Here is a 21,484-nt window from a genome sequence, read left to right as displayed (position 1 = left end):
GGCCATAGAGAGCAACATACTACTATATACAAAGGGAAAACATAATACAGGAAGATGTGAATTTTGTATTATCGAAGAAGATCTTGAACATGTTCCCTTAGTTTTCTAAATATTTAGTATTGAATACAGTAGTTAGACTCCTGATCCATACTCCATACCAGTTGGTGGTGGTAATGCACCATAACGTTGTTTGCCAACCGCCATAAAACACCAAAAAGGAGAAGAAGAAGAAGACGCAGACGCAGAGGCCATCATGCTACTGTGGAGCGATTTTACACGTAGTTTATTTTATTTATTACTATAACGTTATACCTCTTATTACAGATCGGGTGACGTGCCTGTTTTTGCTTTAAGGGACAGTGTAGATCAGAAACTAAGCAAGTGCATGATCAAACAGATATTTATTTGTTTGGTTGCTTAAAAATTAGCTTCGGTTACCTTGGACATGAGCATGTGTGGTATGTTAGTAAACATGCGTTAGCAGGCTGGAGGTCTACCCGGGTATGCACATATAACAAGGTGAATACAGTTCTGCGTGTGTAACTTACCTAGCTAAACTATGCTACAGTACATTAAACCAGCTAAGGATAGTACAGCTCTTGTTTTGAGTAAACGTGTGGCTATTTAAAGTTGGATGATAAGTTTTTGAGCATGTTAACTTTATCAGAGTTAAGTTTCAAAACGTTCTCGACTTCCTTGTCCTTTATTATGTTGTGTGCCAAATCCCCCAAGACTAAGAACATTTAAACCACTTTTGTATGACGGTATTATAATTCTACACTAGCAAAATCACACATCACGAGACAACATAGAACATAGATGTGTCTAGTCCTTGCTTTCATCACATCACATGAGATATAAACTGGGGCTAAACTGCTGTAATGTTAATGATGTATCAATGTTTTCCAGCTCTAGTGTGAAGTCCTCATGAGGTGATGCTGCATGTGTTGCGCTGTCCTCTTCAGAGGACTCTGATTTCTCTACAATGGAAGAGCCTACGCTCCCTCTACTCCACCAAGCCTCACTCTGTCCAGGGCGAGGACTCCACAGAGACCCGCCTGAACCCCCTTAACATTCAGATGCTGTCAAAAAACCTCCACGAGCAGATCTTTCATGGGCTGGAACCAGAGTACAAAGAGGATAATGTGGAGCGCAGCATCAGGCATCTCCAGAAGCACCAGTTGTGGGGGAAGGAAACGTCACTGTTGCCTGATGTGGAGCTGAAGCTTCCTGAAATGTATGGCACAAATATTGATGAGCACTTTCGAATCTTGGCTGAGAAGCAGAGTCTTCCTTACCTTGAAGCTGCCACAGAGCTGCACAATGCGACACTCCCTCCCATGCCACAGGAATGGAGCTGTGAAGTTGGCTGGACTCGCTATGGGCCCAATGGGAAGAGTCAAAGGGTAGATTTCCCAAAGGAATCGGCACTGGTGTTTGATGTGGAGGTGTGCATGACTGAGGGGAAATGTCCAACGCTGGCTGTTGCTGTTTCTCCTACTAACTGGTGAGGAACAAACAGTTTATTTGATTAATTTGATGTGTTTTGTTGTTTGTTTTAATAGTCAGAAAATGTCTTTCCTTGTCACATTAATGCGTAAAAATTGCCCAAAAATATTTCTCCATTTATCCTGTAGGTACTCTTGGTGCAGTAAGCGTCTGATTGAGGAGCGGTACTCCTGGTCAAACCAGCTGACTCTAGCTGACCTCATCCCATTAGAGACACCTATCAACTCTTTCCGTCCATCAGGGGGTCAGTGGAAGAAGAGACTCATAGTTGGCCATAATGTCAGTTTTGACCGATCTTACATTAAGGAGCAATACTTACACAAGGTCAGTATTCAGAGGTCACTGTGTCTTTGTTTCTTTTTTGGTCATTTGCAAACTTAGTTTTCTAGCGCTTTGTCTTTTTAATTCATTTTGTGTGCATCTTTATGGTATGATCCCATCATCCTTGATTTAAATGTGCATAGAAACTTATACCTGCTTGTATATGACATTTTCTTTCCCCAGGGTTCTAAGGTTCGCTTCATGGACACCATGAGCCTCCACATGGCCATTTCCGGGCTGACCGGGTTCCAGCGCATACTGTGGATGGCCAATAAACTGGGGAAAGGGAGGGGTCTTCAGGAGGTCAAGCAACACATCAAGAAAACTGGAAAGAAAAAGGAGGGCCCAATGGTTGGTGTCCTTAATTCACCATGTTGGTGCTGTTGGTGCTGTTCTCATCAGCAAAACTCATTTTGCAGTGATGTTTTTGTGCATAGATTGGCTCCTGGGACTGGGTGAATATTAGCAGTATCAATAACCTGGCTGATGTCCATGCTCTGTATGTGGGAGGACCACCACTGGAGAAAGAGGCCAGGGAGACTTTTGTGAAGGGAAGCATGGTGGATGTCAGGAACAACTTTCAGGTGAGAGGTTCATGACACAATTTGCATTGTCAGTAATCAGCTTAAAAATGTGTTGATATAATGCTGCATCATCATGAAGTACCGACTAATAATTTTGCCTCTGCTGACCTCTTCAGGAGTTAATGCAGTACTGCGCCATGGATGTTCAAGCCACACATGAAGTCTTCACAGAACAGCTCCCGCTCTTCTTGGAGAGGTCAGGAAATCGCAACCTTCAAATATTCTCTCATAGCTCTTATATTTAGGAATAGTCCGGACACCATTTTTTCCCCACAATGCTGTAAATTGACACCATCTTTTTCCTCCCTGTTAGGTGCCCTCACCCCGTCACATTTGCAGGAATGCTAGAGATGGGAGTGAGTTACCTTCCTGTCAATCAAAACTGGGGGCGTTACCTGGAAGATTCTGATGACACTTATGAAGAGCTCCAGAGAGAGATGAAGAAATCTCTGATGGCTCTAGCTGACGATGCTTGCCAGCTGCTGCAGGATGACAGGTGAGAATGGCACCTATTTATAACTATGTTTCTCACTGTAACAAATTATTACATTTTGACCTCATGTGTGTGGAAAGGTAAAAAGGATTAGAGATTTTTATGGTGCTTTGCAAAAAAAAAATGTTTTTAATTTTCACTGAAGATACAAAGAAGACCCCTGGCTCTGGGACCTTGAGTGGGATGTGCAGGAGTTCAAGCAGAAGAAAATAGTAGTGAGCAAGAAGAAAAAGGCCGCTGAAAAAAGAACTGCTACTCCTCTACCAGACTGGGAAGAAGGTATGAGATCAGGTCCTGGGCCACATTTATATAACAAATGCTATAGCTCTTCAATTTTTTGTTGAAATGTTGTAACAACAATGGAAAGGGTGTTAAAACAACAGATGAGATGATTCAGCTGAGTTGTAATATCAGACCCAGGTCCACCCTTAGAAGAGGATATGGCTGGCCCCTCTCCCAGCAGGCTGGTTGTTGAGCAGCTGAAGGAAACGGTGACTCGACTTCCAAAGAGAAGGCAACATCTGCCTGGACATCCAGGGTAAGATCACGCTTAAGTCATTTAATATCTTTCACTTTCCAATTCCATATACCACTGACTGTGTGAGTAAAAGAGTCTTCTCACCTCGATGTGTCCCTCAGGTGGTACCGTAAGCTGTGTGAGAAGATTTCTGCAGATGATAGCTGGACACCTGGAGCCAGCCTCATCACCCTGCAGATGAGACTGACCCCTAAGCTCATGGGTCTGACGTGGGATGGTTTCCCCCTGCATTACACTGAGAAACATGGCTGGGGCTACCTGGTACCTGGACGCAGGGATAACCTGGTGTCTGAGGAGGAAAATACAGGTCCTGTGTGCCCACACAGGTATTAAATACATGATACAAATTAGATCTTTACAGGATATGATGTGTGTGTTAAAGCCTTGTCTTGTTCCACAGAGCCATTGAGAGTGTTCACAGAGAGTACTGTGAGCAGAACAGCAAGAAGCAGCTGGAATACCTGGACGTCAATCCTTCAGAGGAGCACATGTTTATGGACAGCACAGTGTGGTCAAAGGTGCAGACATTCATAAGCCCTATTTACACTGCGGTTCTTCCTCAGCGTCGTAACGAAGCTCCGCCTTCATGCAGCCTTTGTCATTTTACATTAGACCAAGCAATGCCTGCGTAAAGTCGCACCAGTGTGTGCCCACATGCTTCAAATACACACACGGCACTGCCGGCTCCGCTGTTTACAAAGACGCCGTTTCGCCTCCGTTACTACCTTTGATGCTGGCTCAGAGGCGGAACGACTTCGCCCTACCGTTCTGTCTCTGTGTGTTTTGCATAGAACACAAAATGTAATACTCCCGCCTTGAACTGGCAGTGTAAAAAGGGCTATAATGTAACTTTTTACAGTTTACAAGAAGCTGTCTTTTTTTGTACCCGAAAATCTACTGTTTTGAAAGTTGGGACATGTAGACTTACACTCACCGGCCACTTCATTAGGTCCACCTGAAAAATCGGATGTAATCCAATACACCAGCTCAGCCATAGGATTTGCTTTTATGTTGCCTGTAATGTACCTGTCATAGAGGTGTTAATACGATGATATTTCAGTGTCAAGGTTATAATTGGTTCGTGGGGCTGCTCTGAGCTGCATTATATTCAGAGGTGTTTTTAATACTCTGGCTCCCTCATGTATGTAAATAGAGAGGACACAAAATTAGAGACACATCTCAATATAACGTAGTTCAGGACAACACCACCTTTAACTGTAGCCTCAGAATAAACATAATTTAATTTACACACTTCCGACTCTAAACTTCATAAAAGCAGAGTCCATGGCAGTGCTGTTGTATTGAACTGCGTTAGATTGTTCAGGTGTACCTCATGAAGTGGCCGGTTAGTGTATACACTTGTGCAAACAGGAGCAGCCAGAAGCTCAATCCGAATGACTTTCATTGGTGCAGATTCCTCAAAATACATAATTTGTTTATGTTTTTTTTGTTTTAAAAAGTGTTGGAGTGCTGAAATGTGGACCTGGCCCTACTATGGATCATTAATTTGGATCATTAAATGACTGATATTGTTTCATGGCTAAGATTTGTTTTTTAATTTTATTCTAGGTGGAGGAGCTAAGTTCCAAGGAGAGTCTGATGGAGGAAAACGCAGTTATGATGAAAAATGGGGAGGGAAAGAAAAACGTGAGTGGATGAAATTATGGTTGTAATTTATGACATTGTATAATGAACACATTCGTAACTCTGTATGGTTATATTAAAGATATAATCTTGAAGATTTCAGTTTTGTTCTCTTTGGTGGCACGTAATGGCGATAAACGGTAATTGCGGGAATGTCGCAGTTGTAACTGTTGATTTTCCTCGCTGACGGTCGCTTCTCTTTTCAGACTGTTTGCCTTCATCTGAGTGCGAATTTGTTTCTTTTTCTTTGGATTTTCACTTATTTTTGAAGTTGTATCTGTAGTCATCGATCTTTTCTTTGTTTGTTCAGCCATAGTAGATTACTGTTTACTCGCAACACTTGCAGAGACCGGAAAAGCAGCCGCTTAGCTCCGCCTACCCTCTCTGACAGACCAACCACTGCTGGCTGATGGAAAACGCATCACTAACTGGGCACCGCTTGTTGTTAAAGTCGCCACAGACACCCAGTCTGTAATAATACTTTTTAATACAAATGTAAAAGCTTTCATCAGTGGGCCATAGGCCCAATCACCATTGTGTTACCTCATTCGGCGATAGATAGTGACTCAACAGACATTTATTTAAATGAAAATCTTCAAGATTATATCTTTAAATAAACCTTGCTAGGATGGATCAAACTATTTATTTATATCTATTAACCAACCAATGTTTATTATTTAAGACCAAATAAACACAAAAGTTATCTCATGACACACTATGTACAGATCAGGTCTGGTCCCTAATCTTTGCTGTATATATGTATTACAGAGACCCAACTAAATCCATCTCTCTGGTCCAAGGTGCAATTAAAGTGTTGTTTTTCTAGTGTTTTTTTGTATCACTGCTCTGATATAAAACCTAAGCTGTTCCGATCTGCTTGCATTCTGTATCAACAACAGTCCAAAGATCCACATAACGCAAGAGGGGACGATCACTATCACGATGACCACTATCATCACGGAAACGGTCCCTACGACGATGTAGACATACCAGGGTGCTGGTTCTTCAAACTGCCTCATAAGGTGAAGTTTCAGTGTTTACCAAGAGTGTCCTGAACAAGGAGAGTGTAAGGATTGTCACTTCATTAAGTTACTTTCATCCTCTCACTGTATTTGTGTGTTTCAGGATGGAAATCACAACAACGTCGGCAGTCCTTTTTCTAAAGACTTCCTGTCCAAGATGGAGGACGGTACTCTGCGGGCAGGACGGGGTGGAACCAACGCTACACGGGGTCTGGAGATCAACAAAATGATGTCCTTCTGGAGGAATGCCCATAAACGTATAAGGTACTCGTCATTCATCTTTTTTGGATGATCACAATCGACTCTGTCACTTACAAAGGAGGTGAAAACATGATTTTCCTGTCTGTGCTCATAGCTCTCAGATGGTGCTGTGGCTGCGGAAGGGAGAGCTTCCTCTTACTGTCAGCAGGTTTGTCTGTTGTATCGATCAGTCTTCTGTGTTTGTCGATGGGGTATTGCTGTATATAATAACCTTTCTGTCTCCCAAAGACACAAGGAGTTTGATGAAGAGGGTCAGTATGGCGCCATATTACCTCAGGTCGTCACGGCTGGAACGGTGACACGGAGGGCTGTGGAGCCAACTTGGCTGACTGCGAGTAATGCTCGGGTGCGAGGCAGAGCTGATTAAGATTAACTGCACTTCCAACTTACACATCCAAGTCTGGCTCAGCTGCAAGTTTGGATCAGCCTGTAGAGAAATCTTGTTTGTGTGCTTTTTGTGTCTACAGAAGGATCGGGTAGGCAGTGAGCTGAAAGCCATGGTGCAGGTTCCTCCTGGATATCACCTGGTGGGAGCAGATGTCGACTCTCAAGAGTTGTGGATCGCTGCTGTGCTGGGAGAGGCTCACTTTGCCGGCATGCACGGTGAGATTTGGCCATATTCAAACCTTGTATTAAAAAGTGGAGGATGAGAATAAAGCATTTGTGAGAAATTACAAAAATATAGTAGATTATAGTGTACAATTAAAAAAAATAAATAAAAAGAAGAAGAACCCAGACATAACCTTTCTAACAATTATACAGCATCCTTGTTTATCTTACGTGTCTGCTGCGTTCAGGTTGTACTGCGTTTGGCTGGATGACCCTTCAGGGAAAGAAGAGTCAGGGCACCGACCTGCACAGCCGCACTGCTGACACTGTGGGCATCAGCCGAGAGCACGCCAAGGTGTTCAACTATGGACGCATTTATGGTGCAGGACAACCCTTCGCTGAGCGGCTGCTGATGCAGTTCAACCACCGGCTGGATCAGAAGAAAGCTGCCAGAAAGGCCAGGCAGATGTACGCCTCAACAAAGGGCGTACGCAGGTGATTTATTACATTATATGGAAAGATTTTAGTTGTAGTTGCAAAGGTAATTCAGTCGAGCTTTATTGCTGCATCTTTTTGTGTTTATATGTTTTGTCAGATATCTTCTCACAGAAGAAGCTGAGTGGCTGGTTGATGAACTGGATATACAGGTAGAGAGGGAGGAAAATGGGAGTGTTTCCCTTGAAGAATTGCGGAGGATCACTAGACTGGTTTCACAGAGGTGAAGGAGCGAGTAAAACATCACACTAACATCCACAACTATGTTTAAACAGTGCAAAACTTACTTCTGTTCCGTCATTCCTCTTTGTGCATCTGCTACCCTTCAGCTCTCGCCGTAAGAGATGGGAAATGGTCGACAAACGTCAGTGGTCTGGAGGTACAGAGTCGGACATGTTCAACAAGCTGGAGAGCATTGCTCATTCAGCCCAGCCGGCCACTCCGGTTCTAGGCTGCAGGATTAGCAGAGCGCTGGAGCCCAGTGCAGTAAAGGATGAGGTGAGGAAGTGCTGTTCAGACATACCAACTCCATTACTGTTCAATATGAGCATGAACAGTCCACGTCATGAGCCTTATGTGTGTATAATTTTGAAGATTATTGTTAGAGATGCTCAGAGCCTTTGGCTTAGTTCATTACTGAAGAGCCCAGACTGGATGAGGTTCATTGTTCTAGAGGAGGTCTCTGTCTTTAAAGTAAACCGTTCCCATATTTCTTTTGTCAGTTTATCACAAGCAGGGTGAACTGGGTGGTCCAGAGCTCGGCGGTTGACTACCTACATCTGATGCTGGTGGCCATGAAGTGGCTCTTCGAGGAGTACGACATCGATGGCCGTTTCTGCATCAGCATCCACGATGAGGTGCGGTACCTCGTCTGCAGCGAGGACCGTCACAGAGCAGCGCTGGCACTTCAGATCACAAACCTGCTCACGAGGTCTGCTCTCACATCATTGTTTATGCTTCCCTGTCAAAACATCCACTGCAAAATAGACAATAAACCTGAAGGCTACTCTGATTGTGTGCGTCCGTCTCCTGCAGGAGCGTGTTCGCCCACGCGTTAGGCATGCAGGACCTACCTCAGTCAGTAGCGTTCTTCAGCTCTGTGGACATTGACCAGTGTCTGAGGAAGGAGGTATACATGGACTGTGTGACCCCCTCGAACCCTACAGGCCTGGAGCGAAGATATGGCCTACCATCAGGTGAGTTGTGCACACCTGTATCAGCTTTTCTTTTTCTGTTGGAAGAGACATATTATATGCATTTATACAAATTGAATGCAAAAAGAACAGAGAAGGGGAATTTACTGATCTTTAAAAGTGATGCAGTGCACATGAAGTGTCCCATACATCCTGCAAGAATCCCAGTTGATTTGCTTATTTAAGAAGGGAAAAGGGAGTACTGAAATAACAAAGCAGTTTTTAATTTGAGGGAATTAATTACAGCTACTCTTGTCTAACTGCCCATGCATGGTAAGACCCCATTCCAGACTCAATAAAAGAAAAGAAATGACAAAAACCGTGTAATTAGACCTAATAACAAGTAAATAACATTTATTTTAAAATGAAACAGCACTTAACAAATCTTGAACATCTCTTCAATATACATTTATGTGTATTGGAAACCATAGAGCCATCTTTTGACCTAGCCCAACAAAGAACTGATAAATTAGGACCCTCTTAAATGCTGCTGTATGCAGTCACAACTGAACCATCTTTAAAATAAGAGCCGAGTGCATTGGGAGAAAAGTCAAATAAGTCAACAAATCTTAAAATAATATAAAATAGAAATTACAGTCACAAAGAAAAACTCCAATCTGCATGTCAACACATACATTTCATAAACAAAATACATATACATTTTAATTTACGTGGATTATTATAGCAACACAAGCAGACTGTTAATGCTGAACTTTCCACAGGTGAGGCCTTGGACATCTACCAAATCATCGACATCACTAAAGGCTCTCTGAACAAAGGCAGATAGCGCTTTGTCGGCCAAACTGCTGTTATTCAGGACAAAGTGCCAGCGCACTGCTCATGTTCCACACCGGTGAAGGATCTGGAGTCGTGTCCATCAAACAGAGTGTCACTGTTTTCTCTTCTTCTGTTTGGGTTCTTGTGTCTCCTCTACGTCCTGTGACTCTGTCGGCTGAAAGGACAGACAAGGACACACACTGAGATTTCAGGCAGGAGCAAACTACTGAAATAGAGATTGTTCAAGGGAGTTAAATGTTCACAAATGCACTGTGGATGTGTAAGGAAAGACAGTGAGAGATGGGTGCAGTGATTTACCTCCTCAGTGTCGTCCTGCTCCTGCAGGGCTGCGTCCAGAGTCGCAGCGTTGATGCGGAAATCTCTCGAGGTGCTCAGCTTCATGTACTGCATCAGATTTACCTGGACAAACATGTTTGGTTTTTTTTACAATGTTTTTGCTCTCCAAGTTTCACAATGTGTTCTGAGAATCATATTCTCCAAGAAAACCTGTTCACAAATGCATACCTTTGATTTCTTTGAAAGTGTGATGAGGAATTTCTCATACTGCTCAATGCTGAAGATCAAGTTAGGGATGGCTTTGGTCTCACGCAGAAGCTTTGCCTACAAAGAGAAAAATAGAGGTTGACAAATTCTTAAAGGTTTCATGTCAGGTTGATTTGTTTGAGGCTTTAAATTGTGTGAATGTACAGTTTATCTAAGCATGTTTATGATATAAGAAAGATAAACAGAACATAAAAATATTGTCTTATTTTTGTTCCTGTAAGATTTCATAATAAATGTCCTCACAGAGGCAGCAGGGTTGGCTTCATTCCTTTTCTTTTTCTTCTTGTCATCAGCACCTCCACCACTTAATTCTCCACTCTAACAGATAAGGAACACATAGTTTTCATAATCTTAACACTATCTTGAGGATGAAGTCACCTGTGTCAAATCCATGACTGAAAAACAGATGTTTTTTGTCAACTTTTGCAAAGCCGGCCTGAGCTTTACCTGTGCGTATGTGATGAAAGAGTAGCACTGAGGTGTTAGGTGGGAGCCTGAAAGTTTGACCTGCACAGAAAACACTTTGTTAACATGACATAAGTTGTACGAGAAGATTCAAACAGAGAAACATCCCCTCAGACTTACCAGCTTCTCAAAGCGAGCCGGCAGTGCACCGTGCTGGCTGGCACACACCTGGATGTACTAAAAAGAGACGGAGAAGAGCAATGTTAAACCAGACAAACTTCACAATCTCTACATTCATATTGAGATCACAGAGCAGACGAATACGCACATATTTGACCAGGGTGGTGAGGATGGTGTAGGTGCGGCTCAGCTCTCTCAGCAGTGTGATGGTACAGGTGCCTGGCAGCAGGGCCGTCTGGACCAGCTCGTTTAACGCTGTCAGAAGAGTCCCGAGCTGCAGTGTCACCGCTTTCTCTATCGGATCCTGCTGGCCTGCGTTCTGAGTGGCCTCACCTTCACACCGTAAGTGTAACGCCAAAGAAGTTTAGTTCCATTGTGTGGCAGTTATGCATCTCTTACCCCCTTTACTCTAGCATATGATCCAACTCAGTTTGAAACTCTTCTTACCCGAGCCTGATTTGTCAGAGGGCGTCTGGCTCTTCTTTCTGGCAATCAGCCAGTCCACTTCATCGAGCACTTTGTCAACCTGAGACAGGACCAGCAGCTGGAGCAAGAGATTCAAATGAAGTTAATGAGCACAAAGAGCAAACAGAGTCTGAGAAATGGTGGTCACAACAGATGAGAAGAAATGTAAACACTCACTGCTGCTGTGGTTGCAGTTTTCATGTTGATAATGGCAAAGTGAGACTGTTTTTCCACTTCCACATCCTGATCATACAGAATAAAATGTGACTGTTATAACCAAGGCTGAATTGGTTCGGTTATGATCATCAAGCTACAGTCATAAATGTGTTATTAGCACAGCAAAACGTGGACCAATTGGTTGTAGGTTGTTTGATTTTGAGAAAATTCCAAAATCTAGCACTTATTGCACCTTACATCAACGATGTTAGCTGTTGCCTACAACAGCAAGCATTGTTTTTGTTTAATGCAATAGTTTAACATGGCCATAGTCAGCTAATCATTTTATAATGGGAGAATTACGATGACGTGAGGCCATGTTCAAAGGTTGGATTTTAAACACAAGCACATAAATATTACCATTTTAAACAAAATATAATAACTTAATAAATATAACAAAAACTTTAAAGTATTTTAGCGATGCAATCAATTTTCTATCATTCTAATGTGTTTTTGAGTCATGTTGGTAAAGTTTGTTTCATTTGAAAAATTGTATCCATATTTTAATTTCATTATTTTTCTGAGTTTCTCCTTCCTCCTGAAACGAACAAGCCGTTTTGCCATTCAAAGGTCAGACCTCAGCCACGATTGGCTGACAGTCTTTGGAGTGACCGTGTACCGATCCCAAAGCAGCCATGTTTTCTACAACTTTGGAGTGACGGTGCGGCCCCTCCCCCACGTGGGATCGCTCAGCTGGGCCTTATATGTACGAGCCAGAATCACCAGGAGGTGTCAGAATGGTAGAAATCTTGACAGTAACTTGACTACAAGCTAGCGCGAGAAGGCAGCCTGAGGTGAATGACGGTGAATGACGATTGGTCGATTTCAGCGAGAGCAAGGTTCTACATAGAAACCTGCAGCTGTTCGTAACGGCCCATTTCAGAGGCGACCTTTATAAAAATGTGACTCTGGAAAAACACAGAATTATAAAGTTTTCACTTTTTAAACACTTAAAAAAAGTGAAACCCATCAAAATATGATTATAAGTAATAGTTTGCCATCATTAAACCCCTTCTTAGTACCAATTAATGACATGTTCTGTCCGGCAATTGTTTTCAAGATATGATACCATATTTCTTGTGTGTACCTGATCGATATCTCCCAGTTGGCTGTGGATGTCTTGGCAGAGCTCGAGCAGCAGGCTCACAGGACTCTTATAGAGAACATGCAGGCTGAAGAGGAGAGAGAGCAGGCCCTTGGAGAAAGCTGAATCCTCTACAAGAGAGAGAAGCATCTTAGAACAAACCTTACAACACAGACCCAAAGATTCAATTGTCAATTAAACTTTCACTCACCAAAGCTGGTCTCTTTGCAGACTTTCACAGTCCATGTAATCATCTGAACGAACTGTGGATGTAGAATGGGTTTTAGTGCAACAAGTACTACAGATTTTTCTCCTATGAAGTGCATTTAGGATGACACCTACCTGTTGGGAGGACGGCTTGAGCTGGCGCGAGAGCACACTCAGGATGCTTACAAGCAGCTGAGCCTCTTTGCTGTTGAATTCATCCTCACCTCCACTTAACTGAGTGAACAGCGCCCTCTGGTGGCAGGCAAAGAAAACTGGATTTTAGTGTCGGTGTTCAGATAGGGTGAAACTGTAGTTGCTACATTCAAAAGCTGTCTGTAAAAGTCAAGTAGAAGACAGGCGTCTGAAGCAGAAGCAGTGTTAAAGAAAAGAAATGTTTGTTTTTGGCACCTGAAACTGCCGGATGTAAAAGAAGTTCATCTCTGTAACACTGCCGTCGTCTGGCTCTTCGTTGTCCTCTGAGACGTCTGCAAGAAACACAAAATGAAATGATTTTCCACTCAGGAGTAAAACCTTAAATTCCCTGCTTTTACAGTTTTAAACGTGTGCCTGTCTGACCCATGGTGGAGAGGAGCTGTGGCATCCTGTCTGGATAGCGCTGCTGGCAGGTTGTGAAGATCCTGAGCAGACCTTCCAGACACAGCAGGGACAGGCTGGAGCGCTTCTCCTTCTTCCCTGCATCCTCCACAACGCCGGGGATGTTGGTGTAACGCCACATCAGCACACTGGGATGATAATAAAATACAGATGGATCTCTCATTATCAACCAAACTAGGAACACATTCCTATTAAATTGTGTTATTGAGGCCAAGGGATCAAACCTCGTCATGTCGCAGAGGAAGCGAAACGTTCTGTCTGTGTTCTGTCCGTCTGGGCCGTCTGTGTGTCCCGTTTCCTCCAGCTGCTGGATCTTCTGCACGGCCACACTGACTGCATAACGCACAAACTCTGCACTAGAGCGGAGCACTGAGAGAGCCTCATCTCTGCTCTGAGTACTGTCTCTGAAAAAAAGGGAAATGCAAGATTTTTTGTAGCAATTATCTGACATATAACATTTTGTTTTTCATACTACAAATACTTTTTGTTTTGGTGTTGTCAGTAGAACTCTTCATTCAATATATTTTTCACTTTCAGCTCTTCCAGTTTGCTTTGTACCTGTAACTGTCTTGTTAAACTGGCTACAAATTGCTGCTAACACCCTACACCCAGACTCATACGAGTGCATGGCCGATGAGTACTTAAAGGAGCGATTCTCCCCTGGAAAAAGCCACTGTCAGTCAAAGCTGGTGTTCTCTGTAATCGATAGAAGCAATAATATTTGAAATTGGCGCCATAGCTGTGGAGAAAGTTCTACAAACAGCTCGTGGTTTCGCCCATTCTACATTCCTACAACACCCAGCGTGCATTGCGCCCCTCCCTCTGAAGGGAACGGCCCAGCGAGAGACGCTGGAGTGAAATACTACCGTTCTCCAGTCAAGGACATTGATCGCTGCAGGCGATGGCTCAGAGCAATACAGAATCTGAAATACGTATATACCGGTGGATCGTCTAAAAAATCTTCATGTCTGCAGTCTACATTTCAAATCTGATGATTTTGAACGAGACATGACATCGGAGACGTCCTAGATTGAGGAAATGTAGTTTAGCGAGCTCCCTGGCCTTCGCCAGATGATGTGTATTACATAGACTGGCGGAGGTTTTCCAGCAGCCATTGGAGAAGTGGATAGCGTCATCCAAAGGCACAGAGCGACATTGCATTTTGTTTCTACCATAATGGCATTAGCTCCCCATAATAGCATGATAGGACTGAGGTTGGAACTCAGCGAACTGGCCCTTTAATGTATAAAAGCCATTTCAAGTGTAATAACGTACATATTAATTAAATTCATTAAATATGATCTTTTATTAAGATAGAGCCAGCAATTGTTACAGCTCGCCATGTTAAGATTTCCATCTAAAGCATTTACCTGAAGAGCACAGTGAGGAGAGTTGATACAAAACCCAAAGACAGCAAACTGCGAGGAGTCTTGTTCAAGGGAACTCGACCCTTTCCAGATTTCTCCTTCAGGATCTCGGCCAGCTTGTGGTAGCGGTTGAACAACTCCAGGAGGTCCTCAAAGTGGCTTTTACTGCAACACACACACATAAAAATTGTTCACTTTAAAAAGATGTATGCAAGGCAACATCCTGTCCATACAAAGAGTAAGCAAGTAGGTAAAGCTTTATGTATAAAGCACTTTGAAAACACCAGGTTACAAAGTGCTTCATAAACACAGGAATAAAAAACATACAAACAAGGCAAAAAAGCAAAATGAAAACAAACTTAAACACAAGACAGGGATGGAGAGCTACAAGAAGGCTTGTCAATACAAATCAGATTTTAGCAACTTCTTGAAACCGTCCAAAGATTGAGCAGATCTGATGGATTGTGGAAAGTGATTCCAGAGAGTCGGGGCTAAAGCAGCAAATGTGCGATCGCCTTTTGTTTGGGTATTAGAACATGTGTTTGATAGAAGGCCGAGGTTAGATGATCGGAGTGGACGAGAAGTAGAATATGGAAGGAGGAGGTCTGAAATGTAACTAGGGGCAAGGTCATGCACTGTTTTATATAGCCCCTTTCCCACTAATCAAAAAAACAGCTAACACCCGGCTTTTTTGCTTTGTAGGAAAGGCTACAATCGGCATCCAGACCCGGGTCAAATGACTCTGCTGTAGACCCTGTAGGGTAATTATCGCCTCGGGTCCGATCTGCATTGATGGGAACTCAAAACCTAGGTCGACACGCTAATCTCCGCCCCCTTTCCAGCACGGTGCTATGACGACATAAAACAGCAAATTTGTTCTTTGTTTCGTGCAAGATGCAGCAACACTGGCAAGACAGCGAGGTGAGAGACGCTTCTTCTGATCCGAATGGAAGTTTGTTGTTCGCCTGTTTCCAGTGCGTTTGTGACCTCAGACGGTGACGCAGCATAAAAGAGACCCAAAGGAGTATACTCCACTGGCAATGGGAATAGAGACAATTGGCATATGTCATAAACAGGATCTTGTAGTTTATTCTGAATTTCACAGGAAGCCACTGGAGGGATGCAAGAACAGGGGAGATATGGGGCCGACGTCTTGTTCAAATTAATAATCTAAAGAGAGTGTGCCGTTACCTGTAGTTTGCTTTGATGAAGCTGAACTCCATCAGGACCTCATACACTCCCATCACCAGCACAGCGTAGATATTATTCTTCACCCCAACGCTGGATCCCATGGAGAACTCAGCTGACTTGTCCTACTCAAAACAAAGACAGTTTATGGTTTAAAATGATGATTCCATTGCCACAACACTGACTGGCAAGCGTTGGGACAAGAATGGGGGCTGTAAGTGAAGCATTCTGGCAATAGAGTACAACTGATTTACATTTTAAAATGGAAATTTCTGAAGTAATTCCTCAGTATTTGCATTTATTTGCTTCCTTGCACACGCTTACAGCGTCGTGAAAATTACTAAGACACAGAATTTGTGAGTCGATTTTATATCACTGATGCTGATCATGGGAACAGAGAGCAGACACGCAATTTAATGTAGTTCAGTGAGCGTTATTTTTTACAGTATATTCAACTTTTATACCAGTTCAAAGTCCTCCAGTTCACTCTTGATCATGCGTCTTGTCATGCTCTCCAGGATTGTCTGCAGTTCAGACTGGTAACCCCCCTCTTCCTCCTCGTCCTCATCATTATCGCTGTCCCCAGCGTTGGGGTTGGCTGAGTGACGCATGTTCTGCAGCCACAACAAGCAGTGTACAGTACAGCTCCCCAGATGGGCCTGAAAGGGAACAAAATGTATTTATTGCAGACATTAACATAGAGGAAAAACAAGGTCATAAAAGTTCACCACAGCAGATAAGAGTACCAGAGGCTCCTGCAGGTAGACTTGGTCTCCGAGGGCTGTGATGCACGGTTCCAGTTTAACCGGGGGCAGGAGGTCCTGTTCAGGCTCGTAGTAACGCCTCAGCTACAGTTAAAAGACCAGAAAAACAGCTTTACATGTTGAAGATAAAATGACAAACGGGCCGTTATACCTGTCACAGTATGAACTGGATAGCAATGCATACCTGTGAGAAGAGGGTCTGCATGATGGAGCTTGCAAGTTGAGAGTTACGACGAAGGACATCATAGAAACCCTGAAAATTGAGATTTTGCTGTCTTAGTAAAAGAGGTGTCTCTCTCTCTCTACGACAATCATACGAACATGTTTAAGGGCTTCTTTTAGAAGTTTCTCTGTAGTTGCTAAAAAGGTTTCTGGTTAGTAACTGTTACAGCAACATGTCGCTAAATTCATGTCTATAAATTATCAGCCTGATAGACCAGGGTAGACATGACTAACCTCGTAGAGCATGAGGCGAACATCAGCCTGCTGGCCGAGGCAGCGACGCAGGCTGCTGAGGATCTCCAAACAGAACGCTTCATTGGCAGCTGAGTTGTAACGAGAATGAACATCCACTTGGACCTGTTCGGGCAGACGGTTACCGTGTTAAAACGTATGCACATATTTTTCACAATCTTTGCAAGGACAACATTTATTCTAAGTGGAACTGTACCTGGCTAGAAGAGATTGCCTGGCTACATTGGCTGGAGGCCAGGCTGCCCAACACTTTGAAGTTCTTTAACAGCAACAAGAAGCCAGTCACTGCAGACTTCCTGCCATCCAGCTGGCTAAAATGATGGGAGAACAACAGGGGAAACCTTGATTCATTTCTTTCTGAAACTTTTAAGCCATAAAATGTGTTGAGCAAAGTATGATGCGTTCACTCTGCTAATAAACCTCATCTGATTAAGAGCAAAGCAGTACACACCTGGAAAACATGGCCTTCCGGAGAACAAGAATCAAAGCATCTTTCAAGGACATGCTGACTTTGAGGAGGGGCTGAAGATAAAAAATGAGAAGAATGAGTAAACAAACAACAGAAAGTTTAACATGTGTATATGTGTGTGTTTTAAGGTACCTGGACTGCTTTAAGAAGACCCTGCACAGTGGCCAAGGGCAGGTATGACAGGTGGTCAAATGTCTCTGTCACCTTGGAGGATGACTCCAGGAGGATCATGGGAGCAGAGACGACAATGTCAGAGAAAAGGTCTGGTGATAAAGAACAAAGAAAAGTATAAATGTAGTCTCTAACTGGACTGATAGCACAGTGTGGTAGATCTTGAGGTTGCATTACCTAAGTAATGACTGACAGGTGAGGCCGTCTTTGTGACCAATCGATTCAAAACTTGCTCCAGTATCTCTCCTCTGATTGGCTCGTGCATCTGTAGAAAAAGAAACATGTTCTCGGTGAGAATATACTATTCAAACATTTAGTTAAATATGTATGTCTATTACACTGAGATAATTCTGTTAGATAAAAAAACAATGTCACCTTAAATCCCTGCAGGAGCACCTGTCCTCCCAGCTTACATGCCTGCTGAGCGGGGGTCCGGGCTATGGTAGCAGAGCCTTCTGTGGTCTTGCCAAAAGGTCCAGGTTTGGGTCCAAATGTGTCCATAAGGAAGAAGCCCAGCTGCACCAGCCCCTGGGTCACATGATCCCAACCGAACACACTGCACAGGTGGGAAAGTAGAATTCATGGGAAGAACATTAACTGCAAATGTTTTGTGTTCATGATAGATGTGAGCTGATAATCTAGCTGTGTATCCTCACGTTATACATCTCACTGGAGAAACTTGACATGATTTGATCAAATATTGTTATAATTTAAACCGGGAAAAGTCATTCATCTGTGAATCTTAGGTGGTCTTTTGATCACCTTTACTGGCCATCACAGATAATAGCTGTTGTCTAGTTCTTCTATTAAAAGATGTTAATGCTTTTGATGCTCTGACCTGTTGCTGACTGTGTCCAGTATCATCTGTGCCACACCGAAGTGTCCTGGCAGGAGGTCCTGCAGGAACTTTGACCCCTGCTGCAGCTGCTCATCCTTATAGCTTCTGATGATTGCCCCCTTCAAAAGGTCAAACACCTACCATACCCAGGGACAGGAGAGAAGGACACAAGATTTAGTCAAATAAAACTGAAATATTGTATGTATTTTTATATTTGCAGAAAAGGGTCAAAATGTATAGACTTCCTCACCTGCTCTTCATAACGCTGGATGCGTGCCACAGAGAGCAGCAGGGCAACACTAAAAGGGCAAAGGTCCCCATAAGATGTCTGTAGAAATACAAGTGAAGATTTATGGCACACTCTACATTACAAATGCAGTCAAAAATAACTTAAATTACAGAGAGATTTATACATAACCTTAATGCTTTTAAGGAATTCTCTGCCGAGTTCATGATCAAGCCGTATAGCAAAGACTATGTGGAGGATAGCAGTGCCTTCCACATGCCTTAACTGGTCCTGTGGGATGGACTGAACCTCCAGATCCAGGCTCCTGAGCAATAAAACAGTGAAAAACAATCATTATGTGGATATAGGCCTTGAAAATTAGAGTAATAACGTATGTTGCAGAGTTGGGGCCACCCACTCTCCATGTTTCTTCTCTTCTTCCTGGCGAACGTCTTGCTCCTTAAAATAACCGATGATTCCATCCAGGACCTGTTTCTTACAACCCTAACAGACGTGATTGCACAGCGCAGACACATACATTTAGATTATTAGAAGAAAGAGGAAGCCATGGCGACCTGTAGTTGAAAATGAACATGTCTCACACACACACACTTACCTTCGCAGACAAAAGCAGCAGCTGATAAACCAGCGGTGGGATCTCCTGCAGATCCAGTTTGGTGAACATCCTCAATACTTTCTCCACCACAAAGTGCAGCTCCTCTGATGACAAGGGCACATCTCTGAAATGGAGTGGACACAAAAAACTGACTAATGTTGTATGCCTTGACAGAAGCATGGGGAGTAAATAGTAGCAGATATAACAATGTGATATCCTTGTAAAAGCAATACGATAGGAAAAGTCCTATTCTTAGGCAGAAAACGGAACAGTTTAAAGTCTGATAAGTGTTACCTGAACATGGTTGTAAGGTGGATAACACATTCTGGGTCCCATCTGCATTAAAAAACAGGAATACATAAATAAGGACATACTGTTTGTTAATGATCCATCTCTAATCGTTTGAGCTTAAATATGTCATCTCAGTGAGAAGAGTGGATGTGCTGTCAATATGCAAGATGCTATTTTAAAAAAACATCTCCTTAAAAACTCCAAGTGAAATAGCCCATGTACATATGATTTAAAATCAGAGACAGGCTGACCTGCTGGAGCAGAGGCTGTTGATCAGCTGTTTCTTGTATTCCTCACCATTAAGTTCACCTGAAGTTATAAAAAAATAACAAGGAGACAGAGGCCATAATTAGCTTCAACGTTATCTCTAACACCTCGCATATGTTGTGTTATGACATAATAATAAAGTAAGCAAGGCTTCAATTGTGGACTAACCTTTGCCATAAGACAAGGCTTCACAGGCTGAGAGGGCAGTAAGCACAGTAGGGAAAAGCTCCAGTGATTTCCCACTGCCCATTTTCCCAACCTTAATGGCTTCGACAAAAAGTGACGCCAGTTGTGCAAGACAGGATCCGGGAAGTGTATGAGTCTGTGTATAACATTCAGAAAGCAAAGCGGTACTTAGACACTCAAGTTAATAGAGGCCACTTAGTGTACTGTCTCTTAAAAGTCAGCGCTCTAGAAAAGCTTAATAATCTCATTTTTTACCTCCAGCATCAGCAGTCCAATGATATCAGCTGCCACCTCAGTCTGAAGATCCCCAGACTCACACAGAGGGATGCAGTGTTGATAAACAAGAAGTCTGCGGTTTGATCCTTCAGTGGAATTTGCGGGTGAGCCTACACATTAGAGCACACATTTTACCTTTACTGCACTGGATATTGTGTGACATTAAAAACAATGCAGGTCATTTAATTTTTTTCTCAATCATTCAGAATGGGGATATGAGAGTCTAACCCTTACAGGTGTACCAGGTCCCCAAGGACCCCAATGATGTAGCTAACGTACACTAACTGACACTGTAGACTTACCTTTAAATATGCCTTTAATCATGGAACCGACTTTTTTACCCTTTAAGGCACCATTGGTAATCACAGTGATTAGCTACAAAACAGATATTAAAGAGGGACGTATGTCATTGTCGGACATTAGACAGTGCAAGATATTTTACAAGCTATGACATGTAAAAATGTATTGGAATAACTACCTGGTCATCAGAAATGGAGGATAGGTAGTTCTGAAGTTCGGCGGTGCTATCTCCATCTGACAGAGTAACTATTTTATCCATCTCAGCCCTCATAATTAACCTGCAAAGAGAAACAAGTGGCTGGTTAAAGTAAGGACAGCAACAAATCCCTGTTTGTGGTTAACCTCAGTAAGCTAGTTGGTTCTGTAGCTAAATGTTAAACGAAATGCACAAATTGATGTTTACCTCTGCTCGTCGATAGATTGTCCTTAGCTAAATTTGATATTGGACATTAGTATTTTTACCCACCGAACTGGTATGTGAACAGCCAAAGTCAAGCCTTCGGTATCTTTGGTAACACTTTCATAATACGTAATGAATTTCCCGCCAGCGTTTACTTCCTGTTTTTTTTTTATGGTTGCCATGTTCGATCCAAGGCGTCCCATAATTACATAATTTGATTGTCCTGTCAACATAATATTCCATTCTAAATTTTACAGTATATGTAAACATATTTGTATTGAATTCAAAACTATTGAGAAAAATAACATAACAGCAGTATAATTACCGGTGAAAACATTAAGTAGAAACCTTGATTTCTACAGATCTGGCAACCCCATTGACAACACACGCCTCCAAGCGTAACGCCAGTTCTCTGTCGTTTCCTTGTTTGTTTGATTCTTTTTCATTTATATCACACACACAAAAAAAGTTCTCTGTTGGGTTGCCAGGTAGAAAATGTATCTGACTCTTACGTATCACTACTTTCGGC

The 21,484-nt window shown here is 42.8% G+C and overlaps 2 protein-coding genes across 3 annotated transcripts; one reads left to right on the top strand and one right to left on the bottom strand.

The window, feature by feature from the left end:
• The first annotated feature begins 249 nt into the window (after window positions 1–249).
• On the top strand, window positions 250–10,196 carry polg (polymerase (DNA directed), gamma). 2 transcript variants are annotated; one of them, XM_069686419.1, is made up of 23 exons: window positions 250–278; window positions 910–1,507; window positions 1,638–1,833; window positions 2,014–2,181; window positions 2,268–2,414; window positions 2,531–2,610; window positions 2,728–2,910; window positions 3,053–3,186; window positions 3,322–3,445; window positions 3,547–3,771; window positions 3,846–3,963; window positions 5,015–5,092; window positions 5,989–6,111; window positions 6,215–6,375; window positions 6,467–6,520; window positions 6,601–6,718; window positions 6,840–6,975; window positions 7,170–7,416; window positions 7,517–7,639; window positions 7,746–7,914; window positions 8,139–8,347; window positions 8,452–8,612; window positions 9,332–10,196. In XM_069686419.1, the coding sequence occupies exons 2-23, from the start codon at window positions 936–938 to the stop codon at window positions 9,394–9,396; spliced, it is 3,591 nt and encodes a 1,196-aa protein (XP_069542520.1). In that variant the 5' UTR covers window positions 250–278; window positions 910–935; the 3' UTR covers window positions 9,397–10,196. The 2 variants fall into 2 exon arrangements, with proteins under 2 accessions (XP_069542520.1, XP_069542519.1); XM_069686418.1 differs by lacking the exon at window positions 250–278 and adding an exon at window positions 368–519.
• On the bottom strand, window positions 8,988–20,826 carry fanci (FA complementation group I). Its single transcript, XM_069686420.1, has 37 exons — window positions 20,734–20,826; window positions 20,558–20,630; window positions 20,235–20,365; window positions 19,962–20,115; window positions 19,778–19,835; window positions 19,530–19,571; window positions 19,236–19,359; window positions 19,038–19,123; window positions 18,812–18,944; window positions 18,644–18,721; window positions 18,394–18,530; window positions 17,931–18,111; window positions 17,733–17,820; window positions 17,517–17,647; window positions 17,367–17,437; window positions 17,112–17,226; window positions 16,898–17,020; window positions 16,626–16,694; window positions 16,424–16,525; window positions 16,142–16,336; window positions 15,681–15,802; window positions 14,493–14,654; window positions 13,347–13,526; window positions 13,084–13,250; window positions 12,916–12,992; window positions 12,643–12,759; window positions 12,512–12,563; window positions 12,304–12,431; window positions 11,178–11,243; window positions 10,983–11,079; window positions 10,684–10,868; window positions 10,536–10,592; window positions 10,398–10,457; window positions 10,194–10,268; window positions 9,912–10,007; window positions 9,705–9,806; window positions 8,988–9,552 (listed from the first exon to the last, which is right to left on the bottom strand). Exons 1-37 carry the CDS (start codon window positions 20,824–20,826, stop codon window positions 9,499–9,501), a joined length of 3,981 nt encoding a protein of 1,326 aa, XP_069542521.1. The 3' UTR covers window positions 8,988–9,498.
• Between the last annotated feature and the right edge of the window lie 658 nt (window positions 20,827–21,484).

Source organism: Semicossyphus pulcher, unplaced genomic scaffold (genome assembly GCF_022749685.1).
Source record: "Semicossyphus pulcher isolate SPU_LCO1_2020_fin unplaced genomic scaffold, fSemPul1.0.p SCAF_8, whole genome shotgun sequence".
Taxonomy (NCBI): Eukaryota; Metazoa; Chordata; class Actinopteri; order Labriformes; family Labridae; genus Semicossyphus; species Semicossyphus pulcher.
This window is presented reverse-complemented; position numbering and strand designations above follow the sequence as displayed.

Coding starts and splice junctions, on each gene's coding strand:
- polg (XM_069686419.1), top strand. CDS start 936: ATGCTGCATGTGTTGCGCTGTCCTCTTCAGAGGACTCTGATTTCTCTA. Junction 2,415..2,530: donor ATGTCAGGAACAACTTTCAG/GTGAGAGGTTCA, acceptor TGACCTCTTCAG/GAGTTAATGCAGTACTGCGC. Junction 8,348..8,451: donor ATCACAAACCTGCTCACGAG/GTCTGCTCTCAC, acceptor CGTCTCCTGCAG/GAGCGTGTTCGCCCACGCGT.
- fanci (XM_069686420.1), bottom strand. CDS start 20,826: ATGAGGGCTGAGATGGATAAAATAGTTACTCTGTCAGATGGAGATAGC. Junction 18,531..18,643: donor TCCAGCGTTATGAAGAGCAG/GTGAGGAAGTCT, acceptor TGGGTATGGTAG/GTGTTTGACCTTTTGAAGGG. Junction 17,227..17,366: donor CGGAAGGCCATGTTTTCCAG/GTGTGTACTGCT, acceptor CCATCATTTTAG/CCAGCTGGATGGCAGGAAGT.